This window comes from Balaenoptera physalus, assembly GCF_965194825.1.
Source record: "Balaenoptera physalus genome assembly, chromosome: 3".
Lineage (NCBI taxonomy): Eukaryota > Metazoa > Chordata > Mammalia > Artiodactyla > Balaenopteridae > Balaenoptera > Balaenoptera physalus.
The window spans coordinates 29,717,340-29,733,760 of record NC_138890.1 but is presented as its reverse complement, the minus strand read 5'-3'; the positions used below and the strand labels follow the sequence as shown (position 1 = coordinate 29,733,760).

The following is a 16,421-nucleotide window of genomic DNA, read 5'->3' as shown; positions in this document are numbered from 1 at the left end:
CCCCGGGCACATGGGCGGCGGCCAATGCTTTGGGTCCCAGGGAGGGTCGGAGGCCAGTGCCCAGCGGCTTTTCCTGGAAGATCTGGGCATCCTGGGCTTCGGCAACCAGGACTGAAAAGCTGGGTGCTTGTAGGGAAGGAAAAGTCATTAAAAATCGGAAGAAACAAAGAAAAACCTTTTCCTTTGCTCTTTTCCTCTTCTCGTTCTGTTTGTTTCCTGAGCTCAGTAAGCAGGTTCTGGTTTCTGCCGACCTAACGACGACAGTGTTTCCTAGCCGTATAAGCCTCCTCCTTCCTTCTCAGACAGGCTGTCACTTCTTCATGCTCATCCTTTCGTTTTAAAACATTTTTATTAGCCTTTTTTCTTAAAACTTTTAACAGCTGTTTATAAAAACACGACAAATACACAACACAGAACAAAAAGCTCGGTAAAAATAACTCACTATATGGTACATATACTCAGATGGTGTGATATATTTATATAATAAGAGATGAAAATAGTCACTTTCCATAATAAAAATAAGTTCTATTTTTTGTTTATTTTACAATATACTTAATATTCTCTTCTTTTGCTTCCTCTCCAGCTTCTACTTCTTCGCTGCGAATCTCGCGGGGGGGGGGGTCCCCACCCACCCGGCTGGAGTCCGGGAGGCGGAAGGGCTGCGGGGGGCCTTAGGAGCATGGGCGGCAGCCGCACTCTAAGTGTCTCTCCACCTCTTCCACGAACGAGGAGCCGTCTGTGCACTGAAACACGTATTTCCGCCGCTTGCTGCGGGTGGGCTGGCAGCACTGGGGACCGCAGCCCCCATGACATTCCATTACGGGCACCTTGGAGGCCGTGGCACACGAGGCGTAACCTTTCTGGCGGCGGATCACCTCTCGGACTACGCCCCCCAGGCATGGAGTCTCTGCAGAGGGCGGAAGAGGTAAGGGCAGGGCGTTGGGGCCGGAGATGGCTGTCGGGGGTAGGCTGCTCTGAGACACCCGTGGGCCGAAGCCCGTGCGTACTTACTTACTCATTCACTCATCCGTCCGTCTCCCTGCCCACCCTCCCATAACCCATCTCACTCTTCCACAAATGCTAAGTGCCGTTCCGTGCCAGCCTCTCTACTAGGCTTAAAACTAAGCCCCAAGGATAGCAGGGTGACAAGAGCAGGCTCGGTCCCTTCCTTCAAGGAACTTAAAGATCAAACTAGATGTGGCAGATTGGGGGACTGAGGGCTAAATCCCATCCCAGACCTATGTTGCTTGTGCCACAGATGCTTAGAAACCAAATTAAATGCCAACATTAAAAAAAAAAAGAAAAACCCCCACAATGCCAGGAGATTGCATCTAAACATTGGGATATCTGGTTGCTTTGAAAACCAGGGGGTCTGGCAAAGCTGAGTCTGCATCCCTGCGTGGCAATGACGGGCTGAAGCCGCGGGCTTTAGACGGTGCAGGAGATCTCCAGTTTGCCCCAGTCCCCACCACTCTCAGTAGCCTGTCTCCGCTGGTGTAGAGTCTAGACACTAATTACAGTGTCATTTAAATAAATATATTTGTAATGATTGATAAACTGAGGCGGATGCTACGGAGAAACGGGATGTGTTTATACATAATACGTGGCAAAGGAGCCTGACTAGCCCAGGGGCCAGGGATTGTCTCTGGGAAGTGATGCTGGAGTTGAGATCTGAAAGAGGAACAGTAGTCAGTGAGCCAAAGAGTCTGGGCGGGGGTGGGGTGGGTGGTGTGTGTGTGCGCGCACGTGTGTGAGCTCTTCCACAAGTTGTAGAAATGAGAGGAGGGGAGGGGACCCCTGGATCTGCTTAATCCTCTGGTCCCTGACCCAACTCTTCACCTTGAGCCCACTACTGTCCCCAGTACACTGGGAAAGCATCTGGAGCAAGGCACTGAGAGAGAGAGTAATGCATTCAGGACTAGGATCCTCGGCCACACGGCCTTGGATCCCTGAGCCTTGTCATCCCTGAGCCTCAGTTTCCTTGTCTGGAAAATGGCAACACATGTCCTGGTTCTTCCTGCTTTTTCATGGGCTGTTATGAGCATCACAGGGATTGTGAATGCAAAAGGGCTTTATGCAGTTTAAAGCTTTAGGTGGTTAATGTGATGTAATGTGAATTTTGTTAAGCTTGATGTAGTTTTTTAAAATTATGTGATTGATTGTTAACAGGATCAAAAGAAGACTAATGATGATAATAGGTGTGTGTGATGTGTGGGGCAGGGAGAATGCAAACTCGGCAGCATGTTAACAGTTGGGCTGTCCAGTTGAAGGGAATGGGAACGCTGTTTATATTGTTCTGGCAATTTTTCTGTTAGATCTGAAATTATTTCAGAATACGTTATTTAACAAAATTGGTTAAGAATGGTATTTCAACAAGGTATAAAATATGAAAGAGTCCTCTAGTGACAGGAGGTGGCCTGCCCAGGATTCTGGTGGCAGGAAGGAAGACGAAGACTTCTCAGTTTCCATGCAGGAGAAAAACCTCCAAGGTGAGACAGAACCATTTCAGCTGGAATATAATTTAATTTCAATTTTCCTTTTTTGCACTTACCTCCAAATTAATACACTAAAGGGGCCACTAAGTGAGGTAAGTGATTTGATGTTTTTGAAATGGGATCAGACCAAGGAACTGTCTTTTGTTGACCCAATAATGGCATGAGGTTTGGGAGGAGACTGCAGAGCAACATCTGAAATGTTAATGTGATTAAAGAACCATCGAGGGCTCTTGTTAAAATGCGGGTTCCGATTCAAAAGGTCTGGACTGGGCCTGAGCATCTGTGTTTCTAATAAGCTCCCAGGTGAGTCAGTGGTGCTGGTCAGAGGGCCACTCTGGCAGCTCCAGGGCCGGCAATTAGAAAAGGAGGGGAGGAGAGAGGAGAGAAAGAACAACCCAGACTGCTCACACAGTCCTGGCGGTTTGCAATCTCGAGAGACCCCAGCTGGAACTATCTAGCTAAGCCGTTTCTGAATGCTTGACCCACAGGAACTGTGCCGGATGGAGCATGTTTAGTGTGGTTTTGAACTGCTATGTGTTGGGGCTAATTTGTTACGCAGCAACGGATAACTGATACAGGAAGTTATAGTGTTGCCCCCCATATTCAACATGATGGAATTTGAGACTCAGAAAGTAACTTAATGAAGGTCATGCAGCCTCTAAGTGGCTCAGCCAGAACTGGAACTTAGGCCATCTGAATGTGGAGTCCAAGTCTGACCCCCGCATCCTTCCCGGGCACCATCCCCCCACCCCCCCATGCGCACAGTGGACCCACCTTGTTCGCAGTGTTCCCCACTAAAGCTGGGCTGGCACAGGCAGTAGGGCTCCCCTTGATCTGAGACGTGGCATTGCCCGTGGTGACACTTGAAGGCTGAGCAGGCGTTGGCAGAGTCATTCTTGTGGTCACACAAGGCCCCTCTGTAGCCCTCGGCGCACTTGCACACGTATGAGGTCCCAGTTGCCACACATCTCCCCTGGTTGCAGCTGGGGGCAGAGGCGAGGATGAGAGGGGAACCAGGCAGTCAGTGCAGCTGGAGGGTTCCTTTGTCCACCCCAGCCAGGCCCAGGCTCAGACCAGGGGACACGGAGCTGTGGGACCTTAGGCCTTCTCCATCCCTTGGTCCACCCTCCACCAGCCCAGTGGCTGAGAATCAGTTAGCTGGAGGCTGTGAGCATCCCCCAGTGACACTGACAGCTGTGAGCTTGATGAAGCTGGCTGCTTTACACACAGACGTAAGAACCCACGCAGTCTCCAAACAGTTTAATTGTTCTGCCGTCTTAATTGATAACACGCTTACTACTATCTCTACCACCACCAGCTACCACTTGCTCTGTGCCAGGCATTGGGATAAGTGCTTTACACCTAGCATCAGTCTTATTTTCTACAATCCCCTCTCCTCTGCTGTCCTGTGCAGTAGATAGTCCTATCCACATCTCATAGATGGAGAAACTGATGCCAAAGCCTGGATTCTTAATTGTGCTGCAGCATTCTCTCTACTGGGATGACATTCAGAGGCAGGGTTCATTGTAGACATATTCGTTACAGAGTCAAACGCATACACACTCACACACACACACACACACTCACTCACTCCAGAGCTACCCAGGAAACTCAACCCCTTTATAGCTATCCTTCACTCCTGATCCACAATATCATGTCCCAGCTTGTTCAGCCAAGCAAATTGCTAGACATGGCTCTGGTGTTATTTTTGGCTGATTCAGATTTCTGAACACTGAGGATGCTGGGTCTCCTATTTTTAGCACAAGGCCTGACACATAGTAGGCCCTCAGTAAATATTTTGATGCATAATGAATGCCAGAGTCACGAAATGATTCGGCTGTGCGTGGTTATACACCCCTGGTGCCCTCATAGGGTACCACTGAGTGGGGAGTCGAGTCGGGCCGAAATGCACCCACTTGCCAAGGTGCATGCGCACAGGTGCCCCTTTCAACTTCTGAAGGCCACTTGACAAGTGTTTTTCAGCTAGGCTCTGGCACACTGATGTCTCCTCTGAGCAAGACCTGCTGTTTGGATGTGTTAAGCCCCTGACCTTCTAAGCAGCCCCTGTCTACAGTCTGACTGCAGTTCCTCCGGCTTCCATCAGTGCCCACTTCCCGGGCGGGGCAGAGGGGGAGGGACACCGACCTGTGGCCGAGGCAGGGGTCGCGGGCCTCCTGGTCGCACAGCGGGCCGGCCCAGCCTGGGTGGCACTCGCACACCACGCTGTCCTTCTCCACGGCACGGCACAGGCCGTGCCTGCACACGCTGCAGGACTTGCAGCCCGGCGAGACGCCCAGGGCCTGCGGCGGGAGGGCCTTGAAGTCCTGCAGCTCGTTGTTGATGCGCACCTCGTGGATGCAGCCGTGGAAGCCGCCCAGCGGCCGGTCCACGCCCTGGCGCAAGGCCGAGAGGCCCGTGGAGGTGGGGATGCCTGCGGGAGGGACACCAGGACAGCGACCTGAAGACACTCCCCTGCCCACCCTGCTCGCCCGCATTCCAGCCCTCGGAGGTGGACTCCTTGGGAGAAGAAGTCTTGGGAATCTCCATATTGAACAAGCTGCTCTGATGCCTTTTTTTTTTTTTTTTGCACATAACCCTTTGAGAACTACTGGCCCAAGGCTGGGTTTCAGGCCCATGCTCTGTCAGACTGGTGGCTCCTTCTCTCTTTGGCCTTTGAAGGGCCTTAGTAGCAAACATGCTCCTCTACATACATCAGCTGAGCCTCACAGCATCTGAGGGGGTGGCAGAGCAGAGGGAAGCCTGTATATTGAAGGGGCTGGCCTCTGTCTCCCTCTCCTCCCTCCCCATTCCATCTTCACCTTCCACCATCCTCCCTAAAATTGTAGTTTCTCAGAAGGAGCCCTGCTCCCTTTCTTTTCCTCTTCGCCTCCCCATGATCTGGCTAACTATTCACACTTTAGGGAGCAGCTTGGTTGTCACTTCCTCCAGGAAGCCTTCCTTGATTAGCTTTGGCAGTGGGTGCCGAGATGAGAGCAGCAAGCCCCACCAGTTGGCCTGGGGGTGGGTGCCCGAGCACAGGGGGGCAGGTGGGAGGTGGAGGTATTTGGGGTGGGAGGGGATGGGGCTTTACCTCCAAGGTAGAGGGGGCTGTTGATGCTCACTGTTGGCTGCTTCTGGAGCTTTCCCAGGCTTTTGGGGGCTCCTTTGTCCACCACCAGGTTCAGGGTCTGGTTTAGCATCACCAGCTCCACACTGTGAAACTGCCCGTCATTCACAGTCTCCACACTGGGCAGGAGAGAAGCAGGAGAGACAGAGGGTTTGCTGAGTGCCTTCCACAGCCTGCACTGGACTGTGAACTTGACTAGTATTCCTTGCATTTTGTTTTGTTTTTTATTTGGAAATAATTTCAAACAACATAAATCACAAAAATAAAAACAGTACAGAGAACTCCTATTAATTACCTGTTACACCTATAGATTCTCCAGTGAGTCCCATTTGCTTTATAATTGATTTCATCTATCTTATTTATCTCCATAGATATACAGGCATACCTTGGAGATACTGTGGGTTCAGTTCCAGACCACCTGATGAAGCAAGTCACATGAATTTTCTGGTTTCCCAGTGCGCATAAAAGTTATGTTTATACTACAGTGTACTCTATTAAGGGTGCAATAGCATTTTGTCTAAAAAACAATGTACATACCTTAACTTAAAAATACTTTATTGCTAAAAAATGCTGACTGTCACCTGAGCCTTCAGGGAGGCATAATCTTTTTGCAATAATAACATCAAAGATCACTGATCACAGATCACCATAATAAATACTGTAATAGAGAAAAAGGTTGAAATATTATGAGAATTACCAAAACATGACACACAGACATGAAGTGAGCAAATGCTGTTGGAAAAATGGCACCAACAGACTTGACACAGAGTTGCCACAAACCTTCAATTTGTAAATAATACAGTATCTGTGAAGCACAATATAGCAAGGTGCAGTAAAACGAGGTATGCCTCTAAGGGTATGAAATCAGCTGTCAAACACCTCCCAACAAACAGAAGTCTAGGACTGGATGGGTTCACTGGTGAATTCTATGAAACATTTAAAGAAGGCTTAATAACAAACAATCCTTCTCAAACTCTTTTACAAAAAAAGGAACACTTCCAAACTCATTTTACAAGGTCAGCATCATCTTGATACTAAAACCAGACAAGAATGCCACAAAAAAAGAAAATTACAGGCCAATATTCCTGATGAACATAGATGCAAAGATTCTTAGTAAAATATTAGCGAACCTAATTCAATAATACATTAAAAAGGTCATATACCATGATTAAGTGGGGTGTATTCCAGGGATGCAAGAATGGCTCAAAATCACAAATTCAATCAGTGTGATACACCAGATTAACAAAATGAAGGATCAAAATCATGTGATCATCTCAATAAATGCAGAAAAAAGCATTTGACAAAATTCAGCATCCATTTATGATGAAAACTCTTAACAATATAGGTATAGAACAAACTCAACAAAATAAAGGCCATATATAACAAGCCCACAGCTAACATTATATTCAGTGGTGAAAACTGAAAGCTTTTCTTTTAAAATCAGAAACAAGACAAGGATGCCCACTCTTGCCATTTATATTCAACATAGTGTTGGAAGTCCCAGCCTGAGCAATTAGGAAAGGAAAAAAAAAAAGGCATACACATCAGAAAGTAAGAAGTAGAACTGTCGCTATTTGCAGATGACATGATGTTATATATAGAAAAACCTAAAGTTTCCACTAAAAAACTGTTGGAACTAACAAATTCAGTAAAGTTGCTAGATACAGAATTAATGTATAAAAATCAGTTGCATTACCCCTCTTACACCAATGGACAGATGATCCAGACAGAAAATCAATAAGGAAACAAAGGCAGAAGAACTAATAAGTGAGCTGGAGGACAGAATGGTGGAAATAACCGCCAAGGAGCAGAATAAAGAAAAAAGAATGAAAAGAATTGAAGACAATCTCAGAGACTTCTGGGACAACACTAATTGCAGCACCAACATTCGAATATAGGGGTCCCAGAAGAAGAAGAGAAAAAGAAAGGGTCTGAGAGAATATTTGAAGAGATTATAGTTGAAAACTTCCCTAACATGGGAAAGGAAATAGTCACCTAAGTCCAGGAAGCACAGAGAGTCTGATACAGGATAAACCCTAGGAAAAACACACCAAGACACACATTAATCAAACTAACAAAAATTACATGCAAAGAAAAAATATTAAAAGCAGCAAGGGAAAAAAAAATAACAACACACAAAGGAATCCCCATAAAGTTATCAGCTGATTTTTCAGCAGAAGCTCTGCAGGCCAGAAGGGCGCGGCAGGATACACTTTAAGTGATGAAAAAGAAAAACCTACAACCAAGATTATTCTACCCAGCCAGGATCTCATTCAGATTTGATGGAAAAATCAAAAGCTTTTCAGACAAGCAAAAGCTAAAAGAATTCAGCACCACCAAACCAGCTTTACAACAAATGCTAAAGAAACTCCTGTAGGCAGGAAACACAAGAGAAGAAAAAGACCCACAAAAACAAACCCAAAACAATTAAGAAAATGGTAATAGGAACATACATATCAATCATAACCTTGAATGTGAATGGATTAAATGCCCTAACCTAAAGACACAGACTGGCTGAATGGATACAAAAACAAGACCCATGTATATGCTGTCTACAAGAGACCCACTTCAGACCTAGGGACACATAGAGATTGAAAGTGAAGGGATGGAAAAAGATATTCCATGCAAATGGAAATCAAAAGAAACCTGGAGTAGCAATACTTGTATCAGATAAAATAGACTTTAAAATAAAGACTGTTACAAGAGATAAGGAGGAACGCTACACAATGATCAAAGGATCAATCCAAGAAGAAGAAATAATAATTATAAGTGTTTATGCACCCAACATAGGAGCACCTCAATACATAAGGCAAATGCTAAGAGCTATAAAAGGGGAAATCGACAGAAACACAATTATAGTGGAGGATATTAACACCTCACTTACACCAATGGACAGATCATCCAGACAGAAAATTAATAAGGAAACATAAGCTTTAAATGACACAATAGACCAGATAGATTTAATTGATATTTATAGAACATTCCACCCAAAAGTGGTAGAATACACTTTCTTCTCAAGTGCACACAGAACATTCTCCAGGATAGATCACATCTTGGGTCACAAATCAAGCCTCGGAAAATTTAAGAAAACTGAAATCGTTTCAAGCATCTTTTCTGACCACAACACTGAGATTGGAAATCAATTACAGGAAAAAAAAATGTAGAAAACAAATACATGGAAGCTAAACAGTGCACTACTGAATAACCAAGAGATCACTGAAGAAATCAAAGAAGGAATAAAAAAATACATAGAAACAAATGACAATGAAAACACGACGACCCAAAACCTATGGCACTCAGCAAAAGCAGTTCTAAGAGGGACGTTTATAGCAATTCAATCTCACCTCAAGAAACATGAAACATCTCAAACAATCTAACCCTACACTTAAAACAACTAGAGAAGAACAAAGAAAACCCAGAGTCAGTAGAAGGAAAGAAATTATAAGGATCAGAGCAGAAATAAATGAAATAGAAACAAAGAAAACAATAGCAAAGATCAATAAAACTAAAAGCTGGTTCTATGAGAAGATAAAGAAAATTGATAAACCCTTAGCCAGACTCATCAAGAAAAAAAGGGAGAGGATGCAAATCAATAAAATTAGAAATGAAAAAGGAGAAATCACAACTGACACTGCAGAAATACAAAGGATTATAAGAGACTACTACAAACAACTAGATGCCAATATAATGGACAACCACGAAGAAATGGACAAATTCTTGGAAAGGTACAATTTTCCAAGACTGAACCAGGAAGAATTAGAAAATATAAACAGACCTATCACAAGTAATGAAATTGAAACCATAATTAAAAATCTTCCAACAAACAAATGTCTCGGGCCAGATGGCTTCACAGGTGAATTCTATTAAACATGTAGAGAAGAGCTAACACCCATCCTTCTCAAACTCTTCCAAAAAATTGCAGAGGGAGAAACACTCCCAAACTCATTCTATGAAGCCACCATCACCATGATACCAAAGCCAGAAAAAGATATCACCAAAAAAGAAAATTATAGACCAATATCACTGATGAACATAGATGCAAAAATCCTTAACAAAATACTAGCAAACAGAATCCAACAACACATTAAAAGGATCATACACCACGATCAAGTGGGATTTATCCCAGGGATGCAAGGATTCTTCAATATACGTAAATCAATCAGTGTGATACACAATATTAACAAATTGAAGAAGAAAAACCATATGATCATCTCAATAGATGCCGAAAAAGCTTTTGACAAAATTCAACACCCATTTATGATAAAAACCCTCCAGAAAGTGGGCATAGAGGGAACCTACTCAACATAATAAAGGCCACATATGACAAACCCACAGCAAGCATCATACTCAATGGTGAAAAACTAAAAGCATTTTCCTCTAAGATCAGGAACAAGACAAGGATGTCCACTCTCACCACTCTTATTCAACATAGTTTTGGAAGTCCTAGGCATGGCAATCAGAGAAGAAAAAGAAATAAAAGGAATACAATTGGAAAAGAAGTAAAACTGTCACTGTTTGCAGATGACATGATACTATACATAGAGAATCCTAAAGATGCCACCAGAAAACTACTAGAACTAATCAATGAATTTGGTAAGACTGCAGGATACAAAATTAATGCACAGAAATCTCCGGCATTCCTATACACCAACAAAGAAAAATCAGAAAGAGAAATTAAGGAAACACTCCCATTTACCATTGCAACAAAATGAATAAAATACCTAAGAATAAACCTGCCTAAGGAGGCGAAAGACTTGTACTCAGAAAACTATAAAACAGTGATGAAAGAAATCAAAGATGACATAAACAGATGGAGAAATATACCACGTTCTTGGACTGGAAGAATCAGTACTGTGAAAATGACTGTACTACCCAAAGCAATCTACAGATTCAGTGCAATCCCTATCAAACTACCAATGGCACTCTTCACAGAATTAGAACAAAAAATTTTACAATTCATATGGAAAAACAACAGACCCCGAATAGCCAAAGCAATCCTGAGAAAAAAAACAGAGTTGGAGGAATCAGGCGTCCCGACTTCAAACTATACCACAAAGCTACAGTAATCAAGACAGTATGGTACTGGCACAAAATCAGAAATATAGGTCAATGGTACAGGATAGAATGCCCAGAGATAAACCAACGTACATGTGGTCACCTAATTTACGACAAAGGAGGCAAGAACATACAACGGAGAAAAGACAGCCTTTTCCGTAAGTGGTGCTGGGAAAACTGGACAGCTACATGTAAAAGAATGAAAGTAGAACACTCCCTAACATCATACACAAAAATAAACTCAAAATGGATTAAAGACCTAAATGTAAGACCAGACACTATAAAACTCTTAGAGGAAAACATAAGAAGAATACTCTTTGACATAAACCACAGCAAGATCTTTTTTGACCCACCTTCTAGAGTAATGAAAATAAAAACAAAAATAAACAAATGTGACTTAATTAAACTTAAAAGCTTTTGCACAGCAAAGGAAACCATAAACAAGACAAAAAGACAACCCTCAGAATGGGAGAAAATATTTGAAAATGAAACAACAGATAAAGGATTAATCTCCAAAATATACAAACAGCTCATGCAGCTCAATATCTAAAAGACAAACAATCCAGTTAAAAAACGGGTGGAAGACCTAAATAGACATTTCACCAAGGAAGTCATACAGATGGCCAAGAGGGATGTGAAAAGATGCTCAACATCATTAATTATTAGAGAAATGCAAATCAAAACTACAGTAAAGTATCACCTCATGCTGGTCAGAATGGCCATTTTCAAAAAAATCTACAAACAATAAATGCTGGAAAGGGTGTGGTGAAAATGGCACACTCCTGCACTGTTGGTGGGAATATAAATTGATACAACCACTACGGAAAACAGTACGGAGGTTGCTTAAAAAACTAAAAATAGAACTACCATATGACCTAGTAATCCCACTGCTGGGCATATACCCTGAGAAAACCATAATTCAAAAAGAGTCATGTACCACAATCTTCATTGCAGCACTATTTACAGTAGCCAGGACATGGAACCAACCTAAATGTCCACTGACAGATGAATGGATAAAGAAGATGTGGCACATATATATAATGGAATATTACTCAGCCATAAAAAGATACAAAATTGAGTTATTTATAGTGAGGTGGATGGACCTAGAGTCTGTCATATAGAGTGAAGTAAGTCAGAAAGAGAAAAATACTGTATGCTAATGCATATATATGGAATCTAAAAAAAAAAAAAAAAGGTACTGATGAACCTAGTTGCAGGGCAGGAATAAAGATGTAGACATAGAGAATGGACTTGAGGAAACGGGTGGGAGGGGGAAGCTGGGGCGAAGTGAGAGTAGCATCGACATACATATACTACCGAATGTAAAATAGTTAGCTAGTGGGAAGCAGCAGCATAGCACAGGGAGATCAGCTCAGTGCTTTGCGATGACCTAGAGGGGTGGGATCGGGAGGATGAGAGGGAGACTCAAGAGGGAGGGGATATGGGGGTATATGTATGCATATGGCTGTTTCACTTTGGTGTACAACAGAAACTAACGCTGTATTGTGAGACAATTATACTCCAATAAAGATCTACTAAAAAAAAAAAGAGTGGATCACTGAAGAAATCAAAAAATATCTAGAGACAACAGAAAAGAAAAGCACGATGATCCCAAACCTATGGAATGCAACAAACCTATGGAATGCAGTTCTAAGAGGGAAGTTTATAGCGATACAGACTTACCTCAGGAAACAAGAAATATCTCAAACAACCTAACCTTACACCTAAAGCAACTAGAGAAGGAACAAACAAAACCAAAGTTAGTAGAAGGAAAGAAATCATTAAGATCAGAGCAGAAATAAATGAAACAAACAATAAGAAAACAACAGAAAAGATCAATGAAACTAAAACCTGGTTCTTTTAAAAGAAAAACAAAATCAATAAGCCTTTAGCAAGACTCATCAAGAAAAATAGGGAGAGGGCCCAAATCAATAAACTCAGAAATGGGGGCCTCCCAGGTGGCACAATGGTTAAGAATCCATGTGCCAGGCTTCCCTGGTGGCACAGTGGTTAAGAATCCACCTGCCGGCGGAGGAAGAAGATGGCGGAACAGTAAGGCACAGAGATCACCTTCTTTCCCACAGATACATTAGATATACATATACACGTGGAACTGCTCCTACAGAACACCCACTGAACGCTGGCAGAAAACGTCAGACCTCCCAAAAGGGAACAGACGCCCTCAAGCGACCTACATGCAGAGGTGGGTCCAAATCCAAAGCTGAACCCCGGGAGCTGTGCTAACAAAGAAGAGAAAGGGAAATCTCTCCCAGCAGCCTCAGAAGCAGCGGATTAAAACTCCACAAACAACTTGATGTGCCTGCATCTGTTGAATACCTGAATAGACAACGAATCATCCCAAATTCAGGAGGTGGACTTTGGGAGCAGGATATATTAATTTTCCCCCTTTTCCTTTTTTTGTGAGTGTATATGTATATGCTTCTGGGTGAGATTTTGTCTGTATAGCTTTGCTTTATAATAGCTTTATTTTACTTCACTATATTTTATCCTCTTTCTTTCTTTCTATTTTTTCTCCCTTTTACTCTGAGCCGTGTGGATGAAAGGCTCTTGGTGCTCCAGCCAGGCATCAGGGCTGTGCCTCTGAGGTGGGAGAGCCAACTTCAGGACACTGGTCCACAAGAGACCTCCCAGCTCTACGTAATGCCAAACGGCAAAAATCTCTCAGCGATCTCCATCTCAACACCAAGACCCAGCTTCACTCAACAACCAGCAAGCTACAGTGCTGGACACCCTATGCCAAACAACTAGCAAGACAGGAACACAGCCCCATCCATTAGCAGAGAGGCTGCCTAAAATCATAATAAGGCCACAGACACCCCAAAACACACCACCAGACATGGACGTGCCCACCAGAAAGACAAGATCCAGCCTCATCCACCAGAACACAGGCACTAGTTCCCTCCACCAGGAAGCCTACACAACCCACTGAACCAACCTTAGCCACTGGGGACAGATACCAAAAACAACGGGAACTACGAACCTGCAGCCTGTGAAAAGGAGACCCCAAACACAGTAAGATAAGCAAAATGAGATGACAGAAAAACACACAGCAGATGAAGGAGCAGGGTCAAAACACACCAGACCTAAAAAATGAAGAGGAAATAGGTAGTCTACCTGAAAAAGAATTCAGAATAATGACAGTAAGGATGATCCAAAATCTTGGAAATAGAATAGACAAAATGCAAGAAACATTTAACAAGGATGTAGAAGAACTAAAGAGGAACCAAGGAACGATGAACAACCCAATAAATGAAATTAAAAATACTCTAGAAGGGATCAATAGCAGAATAACTGAGGCAGAAGAACGGATAAGTGACCTGGAAGATAAAATAGTGGAAATAACTACTGCAGAGCAGAATAAAGAAAAAAGAATGAAAAGAACTGAGGACAGTCTCAGAGACCTCTGGGACAACATTAAACGCACCAACATTCGAATTATAGGGGTCCCAGAAGAAGAAGAGAAAAAGAAAGGGACTGAGAAAATATTTGAAGAGATTATAGTTGAAAACTTCCCTAATATGGGAAAGGAAATAGTTAATCAAGTCCTGGAAGCACAGAGAGTCCCATACAGGATAAATCCAAGGAGAAACACGCCAAGACATATTAATTAAACTGTCAAAAATTAAATATAAAGAAACCATATTAAAAGCAGCAAGGGAAAAACAACAAATAACATACAAGGGAATCCCCATCAGGTTAACAGCTGATCTTTCAGCAGAAACTCTGCAAGCCAGAAGGGAGTGGCAGGATATACTTAAAGTCATGAAGGAGAAAAACCTACAACCAAGATTACTCTACCCAGCAAGGATCTCATTCAGATTTGATGGAGAAATTAAAACCTTTACAGACAAGCAAAAGCTGAGAGAGTTCAGCACCACCACACCAGCTTTACAACAAATGCTAAAGGAACTTCTCTAGGCAAGAAACACAAGAGAAGGAAAACACCTACAATAACAAACCCAAAACATTTAAGAAAATGGGAATAGGAACATACATATCGATAATTACCTTAAATGTAAATGGATTAAATGCTCCCACCAAAAGACACAGACTGGCTGAATGGATACAAAAACAAGACCCATATATATGCTGTCTACAAGAGACCCACTTCAGACCTACAGACACATACAGACTGAAAGTGAGGGGATGGAAAAAGATATTCCATGCAAATGGAAATCAAAAGAAAGCTGGAGTAGCAATTCTGATATCAGACAAAATAGACTTTAAAACAAAGACTGTTACAAGAGACAAAGAAGGACACTACATAATGATCAAGGGATCAATCCAAGAAGAAGATATAACAACTGTAAATACGCACCCAACATAGGAGCACTTCAATACGTAAGGCAAATTCTAACAGCCATAAAAGGGGAAATCGACAGTAACACAATCATAGTAGGGGACTTGAACACCCCACTTTCACCAATGGACAGATCATCCAAAAGGAAAATAAATAAGGAAACACAGGCTTTAAATGATACATTAAACAAGATGGACTTAATTGATATTTATAGGACATTCCACCCAAAAACAACAGAATACACATTTTTCTCAAGTGCTCATGGAACATTCTCCAGGATAGACCATGGGTCACAAATCAAGCCTTGGTAAATTTAAGAAAATTGAAATCGTATCAAGTATCTTTTCCGACCACAATGCTATGAGACTAGATATCAATTACAGGAAAAGACCTGTAAAAAATACAAACACATGGAGGCTACACAATACACTACTTAAAAACGAAGTGATCACTGAAGAAATCAAAGGGGAAATCAAAAAATACCTAGAAACAAATGACAATGGAGACACGACGACCCAAAACCTATGGGACGCAGCAAAAGCAGTGCTAAGAGGGAAGTTTATAGCAATACAAGCCTACTCAAGAAACAGGAAACATCTCAAATAAACAACCTAACCTTGCACCTGAAGCAATTAGAGAAAGAAGAACAAAAAAACCCCAAAGCTAGCAGAAGGAAAGAAATCATAAAGATCAGATCAGAAATAAATGAAAAAGAAATGAAGGAAACAATAGCAAAAATCAATGAAACTAAAAGCTGGTTCTTTGAGAAGATAAACAAAATTGATAAACCATTAGCCAGACTCATCAAGAGAAAAAGGGACAAGACTCAAATCAATAGGATTAGAAATGAAAAAGGAGAAGTAACCACTGACACTGCAGAAATACAAACGATCATGAGAGATTACTACAAGCAACTCTATGCCAATAAAATGGACAACCTGGAAGAAATGGACAGATTCTTAGAAATGCACAACCTGCCGAGACTGAACCAGGAAGAAATAGAAAATATGAACAGACCAATCAAAAGCACTGAAATTGAAACTGTGATTTAAAATCTTTCAACAAACAAAAGCCCAGGACCAGATGGCTTCACAGGCGAATTCTATCAAACATTTAGAGAAGAGCTAACACCTATCCTTCTCAAACTCTTCCAAAATATTGCAGAGGGAGGAACACTCCCCAACTCATTCTACGAGGCCACCATCACCCTGATACCAAAACCAGACAAAGATGTCACAAAGAAAGAAAACTACAGGCCAATATCACTGATGAACATAGATGCAAAAATCCTCAACAAAATACTAGCAAACAGAATCCAACAGCACATTAAAAGGATCATACATCATGATCAAGTGGGGCTTATCCCAGGAATGCAAGGATTCTTCAATATACACAAATCAATCAACATGATACACCATATTAA

General features: G+C 42.4%; 1 protein-coding gene across 2 annotated transcripts in view; it reads right to left on the bottom strand.

The window, feature by feature from the left end:
* Positions 1–330: 330 nt before the first annotated feature.
* SLIT3 (slit guidance ligand 3) overlaps positions 331–16,421 on the bottom strand; it is a 619,558-nt gene continuing 603,467 nt past the window's right edge. For both annotated transcript variants that reach the window (XM_082456399.1, XM_082456400.1), the window contains 4 exons: positions 5,587–5,741; positions 4,641–4,926; positions 3,270–3,478; positions 331–907 (listed from right to left, as the gene is read on the bottom strand). In XM_082456399.1, coding sequence (XP_082312525.1) covers positions 672–907; positions 3,270–3,478; positions 4,641–4,926; positions 5,587–5,741 — 886 coding nt within the window. In that variant the 3' untranslated portion in view covers positions 331–671. The remainder of the gene's footprint in view (positions 908–3,269; positions 3,479–4,640; positions 4,927–5,586; positions 5,742–16,421) is intronic.